The sequence below is a fragment of the Pholis gunnellus genome (genome assembly GCF_910591455.1).
Source record: "Pholis gunnellus genome assembly, chromosome: 7".
Taxonomy (NCBI): Eukaryota; Metazoa; Chordata; class Actinopteri; order Perciformes; family Pholidae; genus Pholis; species Pholis gunnellus.
Window position 1 is genome coordinate 23,818,327 of NC_136533.1, and position 25,422 is coordinate 23,843,748.

The following is a 25,422-nucleotide window of genomic DNA, read 5'->3' on the forward strand; positions in this document are numbered from 1 at the left end:
CAGAACCTGAGATTCATTACAACAGCCAGACAGAGTGTAAAATAGTATTCATGCAGTCAAACTAGAGCTTATTTTGTTTTAAAACATTAATTGATCTAATTGATTTAAATCCTTGAATGTCAGATTATTTGAATGGGCAGGCTAACAATTAGCAAAAGGCTAACGCTATCTGAAATAATATCTGTATTATGTAACCACATTTTGAAAATAAACCACCAACTACATTTTAGTTCATTGTCCAACACCATAGATAGACAGATTTACGACTTCACTAACTCCATAAACCAAATAACCCTGGCAACAAGCATGTCCCAACCTCGTGCATCACCTTTTAGTGTCCCCTGGAAACAGTTCAGTTATCGTGTGTGCAACGTTCCTGGGAAGAGCTAGCGCTTCCACACCACAAACGCACTGAATGACTATTCCCACCCAAATAAAAGTTGGATAAAGTATCTCACGAGATATTTTTATTATGCGGATAAATGTGGACAAACGAAGAGTGGAGTGTGTTTCCACATACGTATCATAGAAAACAAGCGGTAGAAAGATGACATGAACACAGATGTTGGGAGATAGCAGCAGCTGCTCAGAGGTCCTGAGAGTTTGGGTGGGTGGGACGCTCTGGGGTTACTCTCTGGGACAAAATAGTCTAACTCCTCCTACGAGATCCTGTGGACGTGGAGTGCCATGAGGACTGTATTTAACAATCCTAACCCAGAAATCCATTCAGGATGCCGTTTGACGGATTTATTACCTGCGCTGTGCAATGTCAATCTCTGCGGCGGCGTTGTTCCTGCCCGGCTCCCAGCTGTGACGACGGAACAGAGACAAGGAACAGATGGGGGCTCGCATAACGGCAGAGGGGACGGGATACTCTGGAAGCTGATCTTTTTTCTCCTCTTCTTCTTCTCCTCCTCCTCCTCCTCCTGGGATTCATAACAGAAATACAAAACTATTATCAATTGTGACTCTTATGAAGAAGATTAGGTTTTAGGATTCTTTTTGGGGCATCTATGGCTTTATTAGATAGAGGCAGTATAGAGTTGACGTGAACAGGGGTTCATAGTCAGTTATTCTAAATCAGCAGCTTCCAATAAATCATTTGGTGTTTCTTGCCGGGAGGTTTTCTTGTTATTATAGAAGGAAAATATGAGCCAGAACTTGTGTGGAAAAAATATATGAACATGTTAGGATTAAAGAGATGCAAAGTAAAAATTACAAGTAATAAATTAAACTACAGAAATTAAATGTAACAAGCATAGAAATATGAAGTGAATCACACAGTAAGTATGAGTTATTCAGATAATATAGGATCTAATTTTAATCTAATTCAATTGAAACTATGGCGGGTATAAAGCTGACTGTTTTCCATTTTTACACATTTTAACTGATATACCCAAGATTTGGGAAAAATACATATACATCACTTAAAAAAAATGTTAGAAATGTCGAGAAAATGCAAAAGAGCTGGTGATTCTGCAGAGCAGTGAAACTAAGTGTTTGTGAAGCGATCTGTACAATTTTTTTTAATTGATATTAAACATAAATACATTTTTGGAATCATTTTGAAAAACAAAGAACAAACAGCGTGATTTACCTCTGTCCTCCGTTTTGGACTTCCAGGACAGTCTGGAGCTCCGAGGGGTCACAGGGTCAGGTATGCCCACCGACAAAGCCCCCTCAGTAGGACTGAGGGATCCCTGTGTTGATGCATCATCGGTGGAGGACCGGGAGACTCGAACCCCTCTGTCCCTGTGTCCATCATAGGGGGGAGGGTCTTTGGGCTTAGGAGGAAAAGAAGACACAAGAGATGAAGTGTAGACTTAATTTGCTAGGTGGAGAGCAGGGTCGTCCTTCAATCAAAGGATCGGCGGTTCGATCCCCGACTCCGCTAGTCGCATGTCGATGTGTCCTTGAGCAAGACACTTAATCCCAAAATTGCTCCCGTAGCTGTGCCTACGGTGTATGAATGTGATAGAATCAGATAGTCAAGGCACTTAGCCCCTGCCATCAGTGTCTGAATGGGTGAATGATGACAAGTAGTGTGAAAGCGCTATGAGTAGTCTGAAAGACTAGAAAAGCACTATACAAGTTAAGTCCATTTACCATTTAGACATTTATTAGGATAAACCCCTCAAGATGAAAAAAACTTTATTTATAAGGAAGTCCTTAAAACAATTATAAAAACATATAGTGCTCCATAGACTCATGTGATCGTTTCAGATTTTCTTCATTTTCATACTCGTTACCCAGAGAGGTTAGTAAGAAGTTTTTGAAGTTTCTACGTATAAAACGGTGGCGCTAACATTAGCAGAGCATGTTAGCACATCATTAACCAGCGTTGGCAGTTCTATGCCATGCAAGCTACTGAGGAATGTATAAACATGCTGCTTCAGCTTTTTAATGAGTCATCTGTCTCGATCACCAGGTGATGTGGTGGCTCACGTTCACACTGTTTGAACCTGTAATCGCTGCTAAATCGGTTTGCCATCCAGAATATGTTCTTTAAACGCATATTGTAGACTCTTCCGTCGGCTTCTCTCTAAAATCGCTTTTCCCCAAAAATGTATTTCTACTTCTTCAGGGAGTGCAGTTAGTGTGGGTTCCATCTTTACGCAACCAGTGAAAATGTCTTATTAATTTAGGTCTTTAACAATCCAGCAACTCCTCACACATAGGTGAGGTTCTATAAGGACACCTATGAACTTCATTTCACCAAACAAAAGCCTTCATCCTAAACTAGTCTTGTTTGGAAGTTACAAATCTTCACTTTTTGATCTCTCTATCCCTGTGAGGACATTTGGTATTCATAGGACTCAAGTACTCCACATACACAGACTCCTGCCTCTACAATCCCTCCCAACAGCAAAAGAGTGTTGGGGTCAGATTTCAAAGGATCCTGTAAGACAAGCTTCTGGCGGGGGAGGGGGGAGGAAGACAGCAGCCACATGTCGTCTTTGGAGTTGAAGGATTGTGGGAAAATTCAGTGGAAAAAGACCTCAGCCAGAACAAGTGAGTCACACTGAGCTACACTCTGGGCGAAAAGTCTCACAAATGTTTCACAGCTTTCACGAATGTTAAAATATTGAATAAAAATGCTTATCGATCCCTGAGCTAGTGTGAGGACTAGGAGGTCATTAGCGACAACTCTTTTGGTGCCACATGTCGTCCCCGTTGCTATTCGTGCAGTTGCGTTGAACGGCCAGTCAACTGGTTTTCCTCTGGTTCCTGCCCAGCTGGGGAGGGGGAAAGTCTTTTCTGTCTGTTGCGTAACACTCCTTCCACCAGATGTTTTTTTCCCCACCCTGGTTCATTTTTGGAAAAGTGCAAAAGGCGGCGCCGTTATTTCGGGCCCTGGCACGGACAACGTTGTGTTATGAATTTCAGCTGCAGTGCTGACTTAAAATAAAAACATCCGACACCGGCGTTTATGTAGAGTACCACATAAACGCAAGCTCCTGCCCAGGAGCAAACACGTGGATGTGGATGCGTTTCTTACCCTTTTAAAGACACTGTCATCCGGTTCGGCGCCGACTTTCAGGCCGTCTTTGTCTCTGTGCAACAAACACACCGACACACAGCCTCTGTCTGGATGGACGTCTGTGTAGAGCGAGAGAGAAAAGAACAAAAAACACCTGGCTGTGTCAGTGATGGAGGTGAAAGTTAGAGTCAAAGTTACCTGAGCCAATGTTGGAGATAACCGAAAGGGTCAGTTTGGATTTTTCTGAAGTGGGGTTGTATGCATAGTTACTGTTTTTGTCAATGTAGTCTTGTGGCTGGCTTTGATGAGAGCAATATAAAGGCTTCAGTTCCCTGTCGGAAAGGGCTGTCTGATGGCGAGGTAAAGTGTCTGTGGACGGGGTCAGCAAAAAAACCTATTTTAGCCACCTAAAAAAAGATTAAAGTGTTTGCTATATTTACAACCCCTTACCCTGGGCTTCAGACAAACCTTTCCAACATGAAGCTAAAGCCATTATAACAGTTTTTGTTTTTTTAAAGTCAGTTGCTGGTCTACCACTGCATCTGATGCATACGTACAGTATTTTGACCAAAATCTGTTCTGATTTGAACACAAAGAACACCAATGGGAAGCTACAGAATGATATAAAAACATGAAAAGAAAAAGAAAATAATAGTGGACCTGCCCTTTAAGACTTTACCTGTACATGTTGTCACTGTGTTGGGTTCAGGGCAGAAAACATCCCTCTCCCTCTGGATCTAAGAGAGAAAAGGAATATAGAGGAAAAGAAAGACATTTGTCTGATGAACATTAAGCTCATTTAATTGTTTGGAGTTTCTGATCAATTTGATTAAGGTCTTTGTAGCACCATTTTTGTCTTGTGGTACCAGCCCAAACAACCATCTGCTGGTTCTGTGTTCTCAGAGCCCCATAAATATTATAATATCCTAGCGTCACACACACTGGCTTCACGTGACTGTTGGAACACACACACACACACACACACACACACACACACACACACACACACACACACACACACACACACACACACACACACACACACACACACACACACACACACACACACACACACACACACACACACACACACACACAGTTTGTCTCACATGTTTGAGCTATAGTGCGAGCATATCGTTCACTAATGCACACTCTCTTCAGTTGCAGGTCACAAGCGAATGACTGTTCTACCCCTGCAACCAGACACAGCCGGTTTCAGTGTAATGTCAGAGAAAACGTAGGAGGGGGTTCTCTACGAGACCTCTGTGTTTCTGTATTGTACACAGAAATACAAGACAGACGAGCCATATCTGAAACAATAATCCCGCAGTAGCAGCTGATGTGATCTGGTGAACGAAAATGTCCCTTCGCCAACCCCTCGCCCTCTTGACCCCTACATTTGTGTGAAGTTTGACTTGAGTGTGAGTTAAGCAGAGATTTTTAACCATCACACAGAGCCAGTCTGATCTAATCACAGATATATTGGTATCTACACTGGGTCGTTTAGAAAAAATGTTTGACCACCAGAGGTACGCATGGATTTAATGTACAAGATACAGCAGTCCAACTCACTCATTTAGAATTCAATAAATAATATATGGTTTAAAACAGTTTAGGTCAATGGCATAAGATGGTTTCATCAGCATAGAAATGGACACTGCGATAAGGAGAAAGAAGCGAGGTGGCTCATTCATTCCATCATCGATTTCAGGAGTAGCAATCGATTTCACACAGTAGCTCTCGTTCTGAAGGGACACTCCAAACTAAAGCTACAGAATGTGTTGGATATTACCAACCTGACGTGTTTGAAGCGATGGATTTTAAAGTCCCCACCACGGGTTTGTTGTGCAACTCCTGTAGGCTGAGCCATCAGAATGACTTCATATTTAGTTCTGTCATTGTTTAATCACTGAAGCCATTGAGTCCTTTGTCCCCTCGTCCACTTGTCTCAATGGATCTGTTGTCTTGGCTCCATGCTGCCTGCTCTGTCTATTATCAACATCCTGCAGAAAAGACAAATCTGCACAAAAGAGCGACTCTCCAACACGTAGGCGACAACGGGCGGCATTTATCAATCTAGTACCGAGCTGCACATGCTGGATGTCTGCGTGAGGACTCATTTATATCCTCAATGGAAATGTTTCTTCCCCTGTACTTTCCCGAATCTCCTTCCAAAAAAATGTAACTACAGATCATACTGTATTTATTTTTGCATCAAGATGATCTAAAAAGATTTTTTTTGTCAATGCATCATGTTCAACTTTAAAACCCTGATCTGTAACACTGAGCTTCTCTCCAAAGACTAATGTAAGCGCCACTTTAAAGGTTTACCAAAGGTGTGCTCATAGCTTCCTTGAAAATAAGTCATTCAGCATGAAAAAAGCATAAACAACAATAGAGAATGGAGCCACCTTTACTCAGATTTGCAATAAATGTAATGCATTTGAAATTCTTTGCAAAATGCCGCTATAATAAGGCAGCCAGTCAAACAACTTGTACTGATTATTATATGAAACAATAATCCCTGATATGAAGACTCCACAGTCTCTTTGGACACCAAGCTGGTCACATTGTAAAAGCTCCTGAGATTAGTTTGTTGGTAGAAATGGTCTCATCTAGTGATGGCGAGATGAAGCTTCATGAAGCATTGAAGCTTTCCATACAATTGGTTCACTCGTGGGCCGAAGCTTCATGGTGCTTCATTTGCTCTACTGTTCCATCAAGTGGACAATAAATGTAAAACAGGCAGAGTGATTATAATGACACCATGGCTTTGGCGTGTGAAGCTTTGAATTGAATAAATGAATGAATGATGTTTGTGATGCTCGAATAGATTGCAAACAAACGCACAATAAAGCCCCAAGTCTACAAAATGTGAGGGGGGATCCATTGCGTTTTGCTGCCCGTTATATTTCGAACCGCACGCCAAACCCGCGAACCATTTCCTGAATCAGTCACGTGGTACGGCCGGCTCGCGAGGCTGCGACTGTCACCACATACTGTACGTCATCAACACAAGCCTCAATACGCGTTTCACAAAAATCTTCCTGATTACTCGACACTCGCTTCGAAGCCTCGACACGGAAGGACACATCACTAGTCTCATCTGCTTCATTTTTGGCATCATTTTTTTAAAACCGCCATTTATTCTCCTCATACATAACCTAAGCTGACAACAAAATATAAAAAGGTAACTCTGTAACTGAATTAATCAAACAACAAAATATGATTTGTATTTGAACCTCACCTTTAAAAAAATTAAATAAAAATACGTATTCTAATTACAAGCTGTGTTAGTATTAATGTTAATGGTGGAACTCAATAGTTGCAATAAAACTGAACATTAGTGTGAAAATACAAGTCAGAATTGCATTGGGTCATATTGGATGACTTTATTTACAAACTGGAGGTTGTGCATGCGGAGGGATCAGGCCCAGGTTAAATAAAAAGTCATTGGTTTTAAAAAAAGTTCCTTTGATCCATTAGCTTGCACTGAAGAGACGATCCCTAACTTGCATCCCTGCTTTCGCAGCATCAAGTGTCGACATCAGATCGTGAGCTAAAAACATGTCCGCTTTATTCTGAACTGAACAGGAATATTACTGCAATAACGTATTTGGTTACACCCCTATTACACATCTGACACAGCTGAAATAAGGAAGGTTTCCTGGCTGTGGATCTTTGAGATGACACATACAGCTCTCGTGTCTGTAGCACAGTGATCTTTTTAGGCAGGGAAGGGAGCTTCAAATCCAGCGAGGTGAAAAGGAACCTAACAAAACTACAAACATGTAGACAAGGACAGTGATCTTAAGTGTATTCCAGGGCGTGTTATGCAATCATTTACTTTTCCATTATTAGCCAGAGATGCTTGTCTCAGCATTTCCAAGGATGCTCTTCAACACTCTTGAGAAAACGCGCCTGGACTGGTATTCAGCTGTGAGTTTTACTTATGGGTGAACAGAGCAGACTGCATATGCGTGTTTCACAATGGATTTTTGCCTCCATGATTGTGTAGAATGACGGCATCGTTCTGTGATTCTGAGGGACTGACATCAAATTATGGAAAATATTTTAAGCAAGGTACATCTTCCAACTGTATTAAAGGATAAATCTATTTGATTTGTTATTCCGTTTATGATATAAACCACATGCCCAATGCCTAATATATCTTCTTCTTCTGTGCCAGAGAGCTCCATTGTTGTTAAAAACACATCAGTGAGTAACACAACACCGTTGCAACGGATCACACGTTCCTTGACACTTCAGTATATTTTGACTCAATCCCACAGACTCCATGCTGCTGCCTCAAATACTCACTAGAGCACCGAACGTGGATTAATCCGCTGCTGAAAATAGTCCCTAACAAATGCACCATTTCCTCCTGTATGAGTGACAAAAACTAGTGACCAGCTGTTTTAGGATAATTGAGTTATATGTACTGTACATACATACATTTGAAGTGTTTTTTTAAGATTTAAAGAAAGTGTGAAGAAGTTTAAAAGAATAGCATAGCATTTGAGAGTTCAGTTGAAGTTTAATTTAAGTGAGATGAAATAATTCGGGTATCTTTATTCTGGTAGTTGCATGTCGATTTATTGGCAATGTTTTGTCCTTAAAAGAAGCACACGTAGGATGACCCGGATGGTTCCCTCCACTGCCGCTAACTCAGGACACACTAGAAAGACAACTTCACTTCTTTGTGTATCCAACTCAAACTGCCTCATATGAACTTCAGATGAATTTAAGGACGTATTTTTTGCACAGAATGAGGACTGTGGATTTTGTGCTTACAGTGTTCCGTCTCTTCAAGTGTAGTCTTGTCAGGATGAGATTGTTTCATGGCGAGTATGGACAAGGTGAATGATTACAGTGAGTTAGCAATAACAACGTACAGTAAATGTGCCAAGTAAATCTCAGAGAAATAAAAGCCAAAATTATAAGTCATGAGATTTTCCCCCTTCACACTCATGATGTATATAGGTGTGCCTCAGTGTGACACGTACAATGAGAAGCTGTCCGAAACCCTTAAACGTACAGTCAGACATGAGAGACCTCAAATGACATGTGGGCCATGGTGTTAAAGAGAGCAGGAATAAACAGCCTGGTGAAATGATCCAGATGAAGAGAGGATGTGAGCGATGTGGGATGAGAACACCACTCATCAACTCTGTGCTGCTGCAGTTGGTGTGGCCTACTGTATATATCTGTGTATCACCCAGGCGGCAACCTCTGGTTCTGCAGAGTGAAGCCGATGCGGAAGTGTCTTAAAACTTGCATTCTCTCTACTGACCATCAGGGGGCGACTCCTCTGATTGTATAGAAGTCTATGACTCTACTTCTCTCTTGATTTATTACCTCAGTAAACATGAGTTTATGGTCTCAACCTCTAGTTTCAAGTCTTCTTCAATACAGCATGATGTTCATTTAATAAATGATGGCCCATTTAGAGTCAAATGGACCACAGAGCGGACTATGCTTTAGGGTCGGACTTACTGTGATTGACAGGTCGATACCGCTACCAGAGATGTATACGGGCTTCTCCACATCACTCCTCCGCATGGTAACTTTAGTTAATTGGCAGTGGAAAAAAAAAACATGGCGACGGCATAATCGCAAAACTCAAAACGACAGTCCAAACCAATGGGTCACGTCACCATGACTGCGTCCACTTCTTATCTACAGTCTTTGCTGTCATCTCTGTCCAGATGACTTTCTCTGGAGGCCTCAAATCTAAAAATTCCTTCAGCTATGGCATAATAAATATGACTTCCTACTAAGGACCATCGAACATTGAATATTTCTGCTGACGCTACAACACAATATGTCAGTATCCTAGCTTCCGTGTTCAGAAACATGACATAAGCAATCTGTTTCCCCCTGTGAGATAAATACACACTTCATCTCAAACCTTTAAACGTTTCTACTCCGAATCATCTCAATTAAATCTTAACAGCATCAATCTTTTTGGTTATCACATCTTTTACAGCGCTGTGGACACGGCTAGACAGACTACCTGTAGAAAGAGGAATAAAAGTCTCAAAAGTGCAGACTCTCTGTACCTGTAGCCTCCAACAAACTACTGTATGAATAGATATTATATGGAACATTTGTGGCTGGTTTTTATTGCACCCTAAAGTCCAATCTGGAAATACATCTCCTCCGTCTCTCCCTCATCTGAGAGGGTGAGACACGATGAGTGAGGGAAGCAAGGAGCCACGGTAGCACCACACCGTCTCCGTGGCAACGCTGCACTTCCTGTTTGCATCACACCAAAGCGTGATGGACAGTGTAAGTTCCATAGCGCAGAAAATGTTTATCCCGAAAAAAAACCAGGGAGAATAAAAAAATCTTATTAGGAGCGAGAAGCCCTTTTTGTTGTTTGGCGGAAGGTTTTTGACAACACTAAGGCCCAAAATGTCCCACTGAAGTTTCTTTGTCAAGGATGTATGCTGTTTATGCTGGGACAACATTCCAAGAAGAATCTTTGTTGTTTAATTTGACCATATGTGTATTTCCTGATTTGTTCCGAATAAATAAAAATCTAATCCAAAAATCCAGAAAGGAATGGGCTGAAAACAGCTAAATAAAAAATAAATAAAAAAGATACTTTCAAATACTCAAGACAAGTATACCTGTTTATGCGCACACACACACACAAACACACACACACACACACACACCTACCTTAATCAGCACCACATCCACTGTCCTCTCTCCCTTGGCACAGAAGCTGTACCTCCGCTTGTGTCTCTCGTACATGCCGCCTGCAGCCGAGGATCGACGTGTTAACACGTGAACATTTCACAGGATAAATCCCGAACTATTTCCCACCTCTCTCTCTCGGCTGTCTCTCCTTTCTCTCTTGAACGTAACTCAGTCAAAAAAACAAATGGAGTATTTATAAGAACGGCTGAGGGAGGAGTTCCCAGGGACAAAAAAAATAAATAAAAAGATCCAACTGGTTTCCAGAACTGCAGGCTGCTGATTTTCTTCACACCATGAGAGAAAAAACAGACGGCACAAATCAACTGAGCATAAACAGTTGGTTGTACGACCAATTAAAGCCACAGAAGATGAGAGAAATGTGGTCGAATCAACCTTTAACTCCGGCGCCGCAGATTCCGAACTGAACCCAGTTGAATAGGTCAAGTGTTAATTGTGACGTTAAAACTAAAAAAAAAAGTCCCGCGTGTCCCCAGTTCGAGGTGTGTAATCCAGTGAAGTCTACGTATCGCCGTGTTCCTTTTCGCTGCAGCTTGGTTCGTGAAAATAAGCCCTCTCTGCCCACATCTGTTCAAAACGGTGGCCCCTCCCTCCATCCCACTGTCTCTGCGCTCGCTCTCTCTCTCTCTCTCTCTCTCTCTCTGCCTCTCCACTGCTCCCCTCACACACACACACACACACACACACACACACAGTACGAGAACAATTGGAGCCCTATCTCACTAAGTGCCTCCGCATTTTTAAGAACGAGAGAGAGAGAGACGACTTTTTATCTGCTGGAACAGAGAAAGAAAGAACAAAGGCGAGGAAGACGAAGCGTTGGACTCCGCTGCTGCCCTTCAGCACTTTGGTAACTGCGTAAACGCTTCAATTATAAACTTGAAAAAGCAAAAATTCAACCCTCTTATTCATCCGAGTCTATTTCTTCTACCGCTTACATTATTGTTACAAAATAGAGATGTGAGGTTAACACGTGAGCAAGGGACTGTTTTTTTCTTTCTATTAACTGCAGACAGTTCAGAAAAAACATGTTAAACTGGGCGACGCAGTTCTTGCTACCTTTACTTGAAGCCCTATAACCATACAGTGTGTGTGTGTATGTATGTATGTATGTATGTATGTATGTATGTATGTATGTATGTATGTATGTATGTATGTATATATATATATATCATATAATTATGTTTGGGATAATTTAATCTTTTTAAGAAAATAAAAGTATAAGGTGAGACATTGCTAGCCTAAGACAAAATATGCACTCACGGTGTCTTACTTATTTTTTGAAACTATAGTTCCCATCATGCTTTGGGTGTTGCAAGCAGTCAAGCGACCAAATTACAACCAACAAGTGGAAACGTTCAGCTCCATCTGTAACCAATCAGCGGCACACAAATACTGCTGTAACCATGGTAACTGCTGTACACCATCCAGCTGTGACGCGCAGAGAGAGAGAGAGAGAGACAGACAAACAGAGAGACAGACATGTGGAAGTGGTTATACCTGCTCTGACCACAAGGGGGCAGCAAAGGACCAACACTCACACCTACGCACCCCCACACCCACCTACACACCCCACCCCCACCCAAAAGTTACCTCCTAACGTCTATTCCTAACCACTTTTCCTTGACCTCGATGGAAAAATGTAATGAGGTCAAGAAAAGATGTGAAGGAGAATTAATAAGGAGTTAGGAAAAGACAACCACAGAGCTCAGAGAATCCCAACTGCACTTTTACTAAACTACGTAATTATGAGGCAACAGCGATGCTGACATAGTTCTGCTATGGAGAAACTACAATGAAGGACTAGAAAAAGCCCAACTGTAACGCGACCCCATGAAATCTATTATGCTACAGCGTGTAGGCTATATAAGTTCCTTCCTTCCTGCTGCTGTCACACTTAACAATCAACACTGCTTCAGTAGAAACTGATAATTCACTAAATTGCAATACCACTGAAACTCTTCAATATCAATATTTCCTTTGTGCAATAATGTAGAGCCAACTGTTTGGTTATATTTTGCTTTTCAACAGTTTAATAATGTATCATAGGCCTAGCTTGTTTAGTTTTTACTGATGCTTCTTGTTATTGAGTGTTTGCTATATTTACTGTTCATTTTATTTAGTTTTTTGTTGTTATTTGTTACATGTTCAAAGTAAATAAATACATATAAAATGAAACTAAATGGTTGTCACTCTATTCATATTCATAAACATGAATCCCATTAGTTTATGACTGTATAAAAATGATTGTTAAACCTGTGTGAGATAGGTATGTCGTTTGTTTTCATGGACGACCGAATGGTGCATCACTTTAAATGTTGCCACCGCAAGTAATTGTGGGGAGGCATTATCTTCATTCCTTTGGTAAAGGATGGTCCAGTGTATCCTATACTAAAGGAGTTAAGAAAGGAAGTGTTGAAGCACTTGCTAGCTAGCTAACTCACCGCGCGGCACATTTCACGTTGTGTGCATTTGACTAATGAATGGAAGTATTATGTCTGCTTATGATACGTTGAAAGGTTTGTTTCTGCAGATTTACATCCATATTATTCATAAATTCATGTTAAGTTTCCAAGTATTCACCTTGAATATTCCCGGAATTTTTAAACCCTAAAGGTGTTGATAACTGTTGACATAATAATCATGACATATGATCTCTGTTGGTGTGATTACCACAATAAAAGTTTCACAATCAAGAGTTAACTTCACCTATAAGTAAACAAATACAATTTAACAAAAAATAAATGTATGAATAAATTCATTACATTTATCAAATTAATTAAATTAAACAAAATACATTACATTAAAAAATATATATAAAAAAGTTTACAAACTACAAATTACATTTTTGATCAACCCTAGTTATACTGTTTTCAACGAGACAACCCATACCAGATATGATTTTAAATGACTAAAGTTTTAATATGTAAGATATGCAAGTTAAGTGATAAGTAAAGATTAATGCTACTCTTAAATCAAAGTCCCACTATTAGATACAGAATAATTACACCTTAAAAATACAAAAGAATTTGATTATTTGACACTATCTTGTCTACACTGCAGTAAAGTTAGCAGTGTGTTATGGTGCAATAACTTAATTTATTTCACACTGAAAATGTCATCACTTGTCCTTTAACTTAATGTAGAACTTGGCTCTGTGACATTTAATTAACGTGTTTTTTAAGAATTTGAGGATAAAGTAGTCACATACTTTACTACTGTCATCTCCTACTGCACTTTCCTGTGTATTCATCCCTCCCTATTCCTTCCTCCCTCCTTTCTGTCTCTGACCTCACACTATGCAGCGCAACCAAAACAAGACATGACTGAGGTAATGCTGTCCCCACACACACACACCCACACAGTAAAACCCAGGCCTTAAGGTTCCCATATCTCCTACTGTGACCTGCTGCTCCATGAGACCAACTACTGCGTCATTAGGAGACATTGGAAAAAACGAGTTATATGGTTTTAGAGGTGACCTTGGCCTGGTCTGATCTAACCTCGAAAGACCTGGAGAGCAGTGAGGTTGTAAGTGCAGCTAACTCACATTCATATCATTTGGAGGAAGGAGTTTGCAGGCTGAATCATGGGACCGGTGAGTCTGGCATTCAGCTCGTGCTCTTTATCTGGAGACTTATCAGTGGACGCGGACTCTTATCTTCGGGCCGGTTCCCACGGCTTGTTTCGGTTTGTTTGGCATGTTACCTGCCTTGTCTGCTGTGTGAACGATCTTCATTGTGCCAAAAAGCTTTCAGCAATTTGTTGCAAACGCATCAAAATAGACAATGCAACAATCAGTGATTGGTCAGGTGTGTGTGGGTGAGAAAGTAGGCAGGGCTTCCCTCCTTTCATTTTTTACAGAACCACTTCCATCACGACCGAGTGACGCAAACATGAATGACCTTGAGCTGTGTGCTGTTAGTTCACCAGATGAGATGTCATTATTAAATAACCCAGAATATGATTATGGTTTATCTTGAACACTGGAATTAATATTATTAGGCTCCATGTTTCGGGGGAAAATAAGATGATATAACTCATCAAACCCGACACTCAGGAATGATCAGCCTCACGTGACTGAATGGAAATGATGATAAATTATGTAAAAAGTGTTTCGTCTCTCCAGCTCTCTCTGACTTTAATTGTATCCATAATAAAAGTTATTAAGGGACATAACGGATCAAGAAAAGACAAATCTTTCTAATAAATGAAGAAAGTTGTTTGTGGTCCATTGTTCAGACCTACAATGAACATATTTTAATCAGATGGTGAATCAGAAAATGAATCAAATATAAAACTTGAGTTTAATCTGATCTGTCTTCACTCTGGTATGAAAGTGATATTTAGAAAAATCAGATCAGTCGGATCAGCTGTAGCATCCAATCAAATAAATGATGAACAATCAGGGGACATGTTGGCCGCTAAAACACTTCCTGGAAGGCTGTTCTCGTGTGTCCTCGCTCATGGCTCCTCAGAGATCCCTCCTCGATCCTCACTCAGAGCAAAAATAAGAGCTTTGGGACGCCCGTCAATATGGCGGAGCAGAACAACTTCCGGTTCAAGCGAGAAGCGAGGAAATTACAAATAAGAGACTTGGGATGTACCCTCTGCATTTCAGTGAAAGGACATGTGAACTCAGAACACATTAGGAAGTGGTCTGGACCACATACTGTATGGCCACATTCTTCTGTTCCGTTCTTGCCCACATTGAAGCACCGCCTACTAAACTGACTTTCTCTGCGGTAGTGGAAGTACGTGCTGACTCGCTGGCTTTGTGCACAACATCTGAAAATGTAGAAAAGCCCACGGAGATATATTACCAGTGCGTAAAAACATCTTCGGCAATTTGGGTTGCCTGGCACACGCCAAGGAATACACCCATCGTACACATCTGTACTGTTCTGACTTCTTCAGTGGCTTGGTGTGACTTTTCCACTAAGTGAGACTACGGACTTAAAAGGTAGCTTGGTGTATTTTAGCCGTTTTTGTATTTTTGAACATGAATATTGAGAAAGTATTTCTCATGTCACAGAAACCACTGAGAGTGAATCTTCTTGTTTTTATTTCTGGTGCTCGGCAAAGAGCCGACACCTGCCCGCCCGCCCGCCCGCCCGCCCGCCCGCCTGCCTGCCTGCCCTCCCGCTCCCCACCGGTAGACAATAACCATATATTTTTAGGTTCATAAAAATGTACTTGAAATCTACCAAAACGTTGTTACTACTGCTGCCTCCAGCGGGTTAACCCAAGATGCATGTTGATGCCAGGTGTGAACAACAACTCAGCCACTGACAGGTAACATCATGTTATCCCAGACTGCTGTGGAAACGCGTCAAGACATTATTGGTCACATTTAATTTTGGTGCTCGTAAACCAGCCCACCGCCATTAGATGATTAGACAGTGTTTCATGCTGCTCATGAGCATCTGTAACAGTCTCCGGTCAAACAGACGTTTGAACACTTTCATTGTATTCATTCTTTAACAGTCGGTGTAAACTCACCTGCAGATTGTGTGTGCCATCTGAGTCCTGCCTCCTCTGTTGCCGCTCTTCTTCTTCTGCTGCGGAGGACAGAAAACATGAGTTCATCATCGAGATGGTGTTGATTTCATTAACGGAAAGTTTAACAGAAAAAAACCCATTCGTTAGCTATTTTGATTTTGCCTTTGTCAGTGGGAATTGCATTTTTTTTCTTGGTGCTATGAAGTGGGTTTAGTTTATACAGAAGTTAGCCCGCTACAACGGTCGCAATGGCAACAATACACATAAAAATGGCCGCCACTTTGATGGTCTTGCTACGTTGATTTGATTGGGGATGTCTGTTCTACTCCTGTGTATTTCTATTAGATAAATAGGGTAGAAGAGGTAAATGAGAGGGATAACTTACCTATAAAATGGCAGATGACAACGCTCAGAGCTGCTTTAAAACTGCCATCCAGCAATGTATTATCAAGAAAAATAAATAAATAATGCGGACAATGTAGGTGAGTCAGGTAATGATGATGAAGATCCTGTTAGGGAGTTTCCTCCAGTCATGGTGAGTCAGTAATGTTTCTGGTTGGAATAATTAAGGGGGGAAATGATAAGCTTCTCCCTGACCCAGGCAGCCATGCAAACTGCAAAATGCTGGAACATTAGATACATCCAGAGCTGCCTCTTTGGCTGCCTGTTTTAGCTCATTTTTGGTAACGGCAACCTATTTTGGGCTTTTGGGTATGACTACTTCATTTTGTTGATTTTTTTGGCTCATCTATGAGGCAGATCATTTTTACCGGACTCTCTCTTCTATGATGTGATGGTGGCTGTTGGCATCTGTTTTATCATCTTCACCTGCACCCACAAAATACCTTCCCTGAGAGCATAGAGATAAGCATAGCAGAAGAGTTTGGTATGATGGCTCTACATCTTTCTGTCCACGTTTATTAGCCTTATACGGACCTTATACAGATCCAATCTGTCTGATCTGACTCAATTTGTTGACCTGTCAGACTTCTTTTTAGTGATGTTTACCAGATCTTAGCAAGAAGAAGTATTGGGCATTGCCGAGGTGCCTCTTTTAAAAACGGATGTTCTATCTGCACAGCATCCTTTCCTATTTAGAGTACGAGCTCAAGTCTGGATACTATAGTGTGCCTCCGGTAGGGATAGGGGGTAGGGACGACAAGCTCAGTAAAAATGACAGATGTTAGAATTACCATCATTAGTGGCTATGAACACAGACTCGAGCACTTAACCACTGCAGCACCTAAACAGGAGGATGTGACAGACTAATGTGGACTGCTTCCAACTCACACAGCGGGTCAGTCACTGAGTCACAACTATTACAAGATGATGATGTGGCTCTGCATCACAGTCCTGCAATAACTGACCCGCACTTACATACACACACACATCCCTGTACTTCTAGCTTTGTGAGGACCCTCTATGCATTCCCTTGCCACTAACCCTATCCATGACAAATAAATGCCGAACTCCAACCCTTACCCCAACCTAAACCTAATACTAAACTGAAACTTAAAACCAAGTCTGAACCCTTGAACTCAACCCCTGCCTTTGACAAAGTGAGAACCGGACATAATGTCCTCACTATCTAAACAATGTCCTCACTATGCTGGTTAAAAACTTTTGGTCCTCACTATGTCGCAAGTACGAGAATATACACAAACATAAAACATGAACACAGTGGCTTAAAGAAACTGCCTATTCATTTCACATAAAACAGACAGTTGGCCTGAGTCCTATCAAGCGACACACGCACACACACTTTATGCACACGCATAGAATGCACACACTCATATGCAACAGCCCGTTCACACAGTGACACATTCAGACACACATACATACAGCACAACCATTTCTCAGCCCACCTCTAGTTTCACTGTCCACTGTTAAGTCCTGATGACATCATCAGGTTGCCTGGATACCGTGCCCCATACAAACAGTGCACGCACGCACCCACACACACAGTCCCTGCCCTGTTACTGAAATTATTCTGCTGTGTCTCTTGGCTTCCTTCTATTCTAAAACTATCCACTACTGTTCAAAATGGAGGGTGAAATAAAAGGGTCACTACATTTTAGACACTAATTAAATCCCACAAAGCCGTGATGCTACAAGTAAAATCTCCCTACATGGACCTTGAGATGCTAACGTAAATTAGGAATGCCAGGGTATGTGTGTGATTTCAGCTAAAGCCAAAGATGGTTTTAATATTAGAAAAGAAAGAATGGATGGTGTCCATTTGTTCAAAAAGAGCAAGTGAGTCTTTCCCTAGATAAACAATGAAGCTGATCACATCATTTTCAGACAGACAGCAGCTAGCTTGGTTACTGTTGAGTGAAAGAAAAGCAGCTGAGTAAAACTTCTCAGCATGTCTTAGCTTAAGCAGCTATAGTGCAGACGTGACAACCAGCAGACTGCCATTATTACCACCGGCGTATAATAAATATGAACTTTTTAAATGTTCTAATTACTGAATGGTTTATACACCACTGTTGTAAGATGCTAATGGTCAGCGAGGTTTACTTAATTACTTAGTGGTTTTAATGAAGCTGCCCAGCGGTACCTTAATAACAAGCAACGTGCTGATTATTTTCATGCACAAACACGTATGTGATTATGCTTCCCACAAATTTATCCTGACAGGGCAGGAAATTAAAGATGTAATGGCTGTACTAACGGACAGGGTTGAACTGTGATGAGTTTAGACACAAACAGAAAGACACACTATAAGGAGAGTTATTTACCTGTCTGGGATGTGACGTCCACTGTGACCAGCTCTTTCCTTGCTTCCGCTTCACTTTTCATCTTATTCCTTTCTCTCTCCTTCCACCCGTCCACTGTATCCAGAGAGTCTTTCTCCAGCCCTTTAAACACACCATCCTCATTATACGTAGAATCAGGCTCTTGACCTTTGCTCTGGAGGGTGCCACTGCCAGCATCAAGTGTGACGGCAGGGACGAGCTTCATGTCAGCTACTGACTGGTATTGGACCGTCTCTGCATTCAGGGGGGCAGTCGGTTCCATGTGAGTCGAGTCACAGGGGGCGATGGGAAGTGTTGAGCCGCAAGTTAGTGGCGAGGTTGGAATCTCCCCTTCACATGGTGTTTCTATCCAACCCTCCGGCTGTGGATCTCTCTCACACTCTTGGTCAGAGTCTGACATGTCTTCGAACGCTTTAAAGCTGTGTGGACTATCCTGCCTTCCTACCTCACCCTCAGCAGTTATGGATTCCAAAGGGGGACTATCACCTCCATAGAGTCTGTGTTGCATCCCACTTTCTTCCTTACAGATAGACTGATATTGGAGGCCTCTATGCACCCCTTGTCCAGGTTTCTCCTCAGAACCGGTGCAGAATGCGCCAGAAGTCTCCGGATGTTGCCCTGGGTCTGCAACAGGACTGGGGAGTTGCTGCTGGAATTCTACCTGAACGTGACCCTGGCTGTCTACAGCGGTTGTAATTGTTTCATCTGCTTCTGGCAAAGGTTTTGCATTAACGTGCGACAGGCTGTCTTCTTCTTTAGGTAGTGGACATGTAAAGACTTTGTTTCGTGTAGTTTCTGTTTGGATTTCCTCTTCGTAGAGTTGTGGTAAACTAGGAGTTTCTGCAATAGCTGACGGATCAAGGTTAGCCTTCTGGTTGCTAGTTTGCTGTGCTGCTGGTAGCTTTTCTATCTCAGCGTTACACTGCCACACTGCAGAATCAGACTCCTCTGATATTTTAATAGTAGCTTGTTCTTTAGAGGCAAACTGATCAGTAGGTTCGATGTGTGAATGCTCTATTGGGTGATTTTCTGTCTCAGCTGGTAGCAGCTGACAGTTTTCTTTGTCCATCAGCTGTGCGGACTGAAAAGTGTTGAGTGAATCGTCTGGGGTCTGGTTTAATGGCTCTTGGCTCTCTGACTGATTGTCTGCTAACTGTTGGCTCAGCTCTATGCTAGCCATGGCTGATGCTATTGCTACCGTAACGACTGCTACCGCTGTGGCAATCACGCCTTTATTGTGGTCCTGCTCTGGGTCTTTAGAAGACAACTCCTCGCCAGGCACAATCCCGCTATCATTTTCCACAGTCTTACTCCTTTCCTCAGCTGCTTCCTCTTCTCCCACACAAGACTCCCTCCTCTTTTCCTCACTGTGCTGCCGATCTCTCAGCAACCAAGGGGCCAAACAATGCTTTAAATATCCCCCCGCAGTTGTGTCAGCGCTTCCTTCCCGCATTTGAAGTGGTAAAGCATCCGCTGTGCCTTCAAATGACAGACCCCTGGCTTCAGCAGGACGCGCCGATTCCATAAGTCCATGGGATGTTCCCGTGGGTTCCACAGGTTGCTCTGGTTTGTTTGACTCTGCGGATTGTTCGTGTTGTGTGTTTTTTCCAGGAAATTCCGCAAGATACTCTGTCAATTCTGTAGGATCTGAAAGTTGGACAGGAAGTTCCTTTGGGCAGTTAGATTCTACCAAATTAGCCTGGTCCACGGATGGTACAGCATTACCAGGAACCATTGAATCCTTATTTACTGACAATTCCTTTGACTCCACATTATCCACTATTTGTGGGACCGGACTGGAAAGCCCCTTTAATTCCAGCTCTGTCGGATCAGGTATTTCCTTTTCAACTGGATGCACAGTTTTAATTCCTTCCATATCTGCCTTACTGATGTCCATTTGAAGGTCTGAAGCAGGGACAATAGAATCCGGGTTCTTACCGTCATCCTCTAGTAATTCCTTTGTTTCTAGAGTTTGTGAGGCCGTAACTCCAGTGAGATCTGTTCTACCACACTCTGTCAGACTGAACTCTGGAGTTGATTCACTACGATCCGAGTTTGTGATGTCGGGTCCATGAACGTCCCCGGTCTGGCCCTCTGGCTGGCTGGGCAGATGCATGGCGTCGTTGGTTGGAGACTCTACGTCCGCCCCTCCTGTCGTATCCTTGGCTTCTGACTGAGTGCTCAGGTCCGACACTTGTTCTTTCTGCGTCTTTATCTCTATCTGACTCTGAGATTCAATGCTGGAGCTGGAGCTAAGCTTGGCCTCTGCACCTCCTCTCCTCCCCTTCTTTTTTTTCCTCTTTTTTTTGCCCTTTGCTCCTTTGTCTCCGCTCCCTTGCCTCTCTCCCTCCACTCCGTCTTCGATGTCTGCCGTTTCAGAACTCTTTCTGCTGTGAGTCGTCTCTCTGTTACTGACCTCCGCTCCGTCTCCCTCCACTCCTCCCTCCTTCCAATCTGGCCCTACTTCCTCCTCTTGCTGTGATCCGTGTACTTCCTGTCTTTGTGCACCCGGCCCATGTGACAGCGCTGGCTGCGTTCCAGCAGCATGTGGCTGACTAAGAGCTGAAGACAGTTGAGGAGAACTAAGAGGCTGTTCTAACAGCTGTGGAGAACTAAGACCAGAAGCCTGTGCTGAGTTCAAATAACATTCTTTCTGCCCTTTCATTACCTGCTCCAGCTGTTGGCATTTTCTATGATCTGCCGTGTCAAACCAAACTGACTGAGAGTTTGCGTCCTCCCTGTATAAGTCTTCATCGGCACCCTGGTCCAGCTTTTCATCCTGATACCAGACTGCTTTTGCTACGGTTTCTGCTCCATGTGGTGGTGATCCCATTCTGTTTCCAATCCAGCCTCCGTCCCGCCATAGCACTCTCCGGGGTTTCCTTTCCGTGTCCGGGGACTTGGGGCTGGTCCTCCTGCCAGATTGAGTACCACTGTCCATGGTGTCAGATTGGCCTGGCTCCTCTGGGTCTGACTGGCTTTCCTGGTGATCCTGGGATTGTTCTTGACCCATGGTTGCTGAAAGGAGACAGGATTAGATTAAGGACTGCATAAGAAACGTGTTATTTTCTTTAAAGGGTACATCTGGTCTCATCTGGTTATTTGTAAAGTTTTGGTCATCCTTTCTATCGAAGCAAGATGGGTCACAAGCAGTCAAACGATCGGACAGGTTGTAAACCCTTATTGTACAGATTAACTGTGTGAACACAATTGTAAACCATAAACTATGATGGATATCTAAAACGAGAACACAGATCTTTACATTTGAAACAAAGAATCACAGTTGTTGAAAGCTATGTCTCTTGTCAAAGGTCCAACTCTATGGACAACTCCTGAGCCTCCGTCTCTGCATCGAATACTTCCCTCAGAGCAGCTGTCAATCATGATATCACCCCCCCCCTCCCTTTATTTTGTATATGACTACTATAAAATGACTAATTAAAACCAAATTTATAACAAAAATGAACACGGCATCAGTTTCAAAAGAGCTATATATCATGACAAAACACTTTTTTTTTAGTTTGGCCCATGTCCCATCATCTAAAATGGAAGGGGCGGAGTTTATGGCCTTTATTACAGCAACATGTTGCTTTGATGTTTTGGGTTCACTTTAAGGGAGCTGTCTTTGGGTCAATAACAAACCTGTTGCGGGTTGTTTTTTTTGCATATGTTACTCTTAAGCCCATGCTAATATTTGTTGACATTTCTTCAAGCTATCGTAGAAGCAATCTCGGAATCCATCGGACACCGGTCTGACGTTGATGAGCCTCGAGGGGGAGGGGCTATATTTCTTGTGATCCAGTGTAGTCAGGGGCTATCCGGGACTTCCTTTTCCGTGAGCTGCTCATTGTTTACAGTCCGATTAGCAACTTGAGATGCAAAAACTGGAGTTGGACGATGTGTGCGACCAGATTGTTTCACAAGTAGCCGGTTTGAAAGCACATTTTAAACCAATAATAAGCTAAATCATCTTCAGAAGATAGCTGGTGGGTTCCAAGCTTGGATTTCAATCAGCCTCTTTCTTACTCTGCACGGACTGTTTCAACCAAAGCATGAGCTTGAACGGGATTAGTCAACACTACTCTGACTGCAAACGGTCTGGTTGACTACAGATTCATATGAATGTAGAATCTGTTTATAGAGATCATTGTCAGTGATTTTTCACAACTGACAAAATGTTTGTGTCTGAAGATGACACAATAAAATGATTAGTTTTATAGTTATAAAAAGTATTTCTAATTTAGTACAGATTCACATGTTAGAACAGTTACTCTGATATGCTACAATCAACAGTGACACAGTAAAAAAAAACACCAACTCAGTGTTCTGACCAGTCAATCTGCTTCCCAAATCACTAGTTGATTTGTACTATTTAGGTAAAAGAGCCTCTCTGCTCTGCCATTTAAAATAACCCCATTCATTGAGTGAATCTCAAAATAATCCACTCTTTGACACACTGTTGGACTTACCTGTCCTCTCTGCAGCCGATTCCAGAGCAATGTTCACTGGAACTTCTTCTGCTGGGAGACTCTCAGCGTCTCCCTGCTCTATCTGTGTCACTGCTTCTGTCTCTGAAACTTGTTCACATATCAGCAAGTCAACTTCCCACTTCTCTTCTTCCTGTTTTTCTACGATGGTGGTGGCGGGCAAGGCCGCCGCCTTCCTGCCAGCGCACTTCCTTTCACCACCTGGTTCAGACACTGGCTTTATGGGTAATGGAGTCTCCCCTGCTCTGTTGTGAGTTTTTGTGGGTCCCTCGTCTTCGCCAATCACAGATGCCACCACAGGTCCCCCGGGTGAAATAGTCCCATCTGTCTCTGTACTACTTCCTGTAGCCTTCGCAAGTCTCCGTGCGCTCCCTCTACCGGCCTCTGGGGTGCTTCTGTTATTTCCTGGAGATTCTGTTGCATGTCTTGTGGTTTTTGTAGTCCTCTTTCTGTTTTTCCTGCTGCGGCCAGCAGGAGAGTTGGCAGCTGGTGTGCCCTTCTGTTCTCCCCCAGCTTCCTGCCTCTGACAAAGAGTTCCACTTGTACAGGATGTGTGAGTGACAACAGCAGACTCCTCCCCCTGTGATGTCTCCTCCAGCGACGGAGGACGTCCCCGTTCTTCTGTTGTTGTGCTACAAGTCTCTATGGTTACCGCAGACAGACCGTTGGAGCAGGGCTGCGGCCCACAGGCAGGGCTGACCGGGTCACACGTCTGTGCGATGGTGCCAGCAAAGTCAGAGTTTCCCTGCAAGAAAAAAAAGATGGGAAATGTCAGTACACAAACTGCTTCACTAACAAGTTAACACAACCAAATATAATTTAAATAAAAAATGAAATACAGTGATCACGTCATTCCGGGTCAAATTGATCACTATGGGCAGATGATTATTAGCCAATTTGTGTTCTTTGTCTGAATTTCTAATGCAAGATTACCATCTAATTGACACTTGTATATTTATTATTATGAATATAAAGTAATGAAAGGGACAGCTTTGCTATTTATTTAATATTAACGACTGGTTCAAAATACAAAACGGCTGTTTCAAAACGCTTTTCAAATTACAGTAATGTACTGTGTACACTTCAAATACAGCGATCAATCGCTTACATGGATCGGAGAGCTTGGGACAGAATTATTTCTATACAAATGCTGTAAATATAATTTGTTTATAGTAATCAAGTAGTCCACTAACAGAGTTCATTTTGTGTCTTTTCTTACATAACAAAAATGTTGCATGTAAATTATTAATACAAAATGTGTACAATAGAATTGCAGTATCTCCAAACATATCACGTTCCTCAAGTGTATCAATATTTTCTTACACCCCGAGGGAATATAGGACAAGTCACATATGATGCATTTGTCTAGTGTTGTGGTGGTGATCTGAATATAAATGTCAATTTATAAACTATGAATATACACATCCTGATAACCTATATATATATATATATATATATATATATATATATATATATATATATATATAAAGCTGATTCACGAGATAAAGCTTTGTATTGTGAGATGAAAACTGTGAATTTACCCAAAATAAGTCTTGTATTAAAAACTGTGTACATGCACAACTGGAGTACAGCTGAACCACAAATTAGCTTGAAAAAATGTAACCAAAATGAAATGAATATCTAAACAACTAAGATTAAATTTCACTTTCACATAAGTACTTTAGATAATATGATTGAACTGAGAATCGGACTCTAACAATCCTATGTGCAGGTGTGTGTGAACTCAAGAAAACTGTGAACGCGCTGCCGGCTCACCTTTTCCTCCCTGTGCAGGTGGATTCGCCTCCTCAGCTCCTCCACCTCCTCCTGTATCTCTGCCCCCCCCTCCCTTCTCTGACAGAGGGCCGGGAATGTTAGGTTGTAGGTACCGAGGTTTGCGTGGTGCTGGAACACTCGGCCTCCCGGGTAAATGTGCGGCTGCTCCTTTGGTTCCGCATGGACACTTGGGAAAGTCTCGTACCTGCATTGACACAAGATACGTTTGTCTGAGAAACATTTACAACACAAACTGCTTTAATAGTTGTTTTTCTTTTTGTGACACACATTTGAACTCTTTCAATCATGTTGACAAAGTACATAAACAAGTCATTTATCTCTGAGATTCTTACCCGAGTCAAAGTACGGACAAATGATTAAAATGAACAAAATAAGGAGTAGCTGCCAAAATTAATATATACAAAATAAATAAAGTCAATATCTAAAAAGTCCAGCAAGGTCAAACAAATGCACAACTAAACGTTGTAATCCGACAAGCGCAAAACTCTCAGCCGATTTGCTGCACACAGCCCTGTGTGGTGGATGACATCACATCACTCATGAAGACTTTTTTTTCTTTTTTTAACCACACCCTCCCCAGACCCACCCACCACCCTAAGCCAGGATCAGATGAGCTGCCAGTCAGTTGCTCTGACGCTCATTGTTCTGGGAGCGCCTCCCAGTCCGG

General features: G+C 42.2%; 1 protein-coding gene across 1 annotated transcript in view; it reads right to left on the reverse strand.

The window, feature by feature from the left end:
• LOC306699247 (uncharacterized protein) overlaps window positions 1-25,422 on the reverse strand; it is a 109,061-nt gene that overhangs the window by 35,008 nt on the left and 48,631 nt on the right. The window contains exons 8-15 of the mRNA XM_079163801.1: window positions 24,735-24,939; window positions 22,941-23,703; window positions 18,454-21,489; window positions 15,710-15,768; window positions 4,161-4,218; window positions 3,500-3,600; window positions 1,598-1,784; window positions 755-926 (exon numbers count right to left, since the gene is read on the reverse strand). Of these exons, the coding sequence (XP_079019927.1) occupies window positions 755-926; window positions 1,598-1,784; window positions 3,500-3,600; window positions 4,161-4,218; window positions 15,710-15,768; window positions 18,454-21,489; window positions 22,941-23,703; window positions 24,735-24,939 (4,581 nt within the window). The remainder of the gene's footprint in view (window positions 1-754; window positions 927-1,597; window positions 1,785-3,499; window positions 3,601-4,160; window positions 4,219-15,709; window positions 15,769-18,453; window positions 21,490-22,940; window positions 23,704-24,734; window positions 24,940-25,422) is intronic.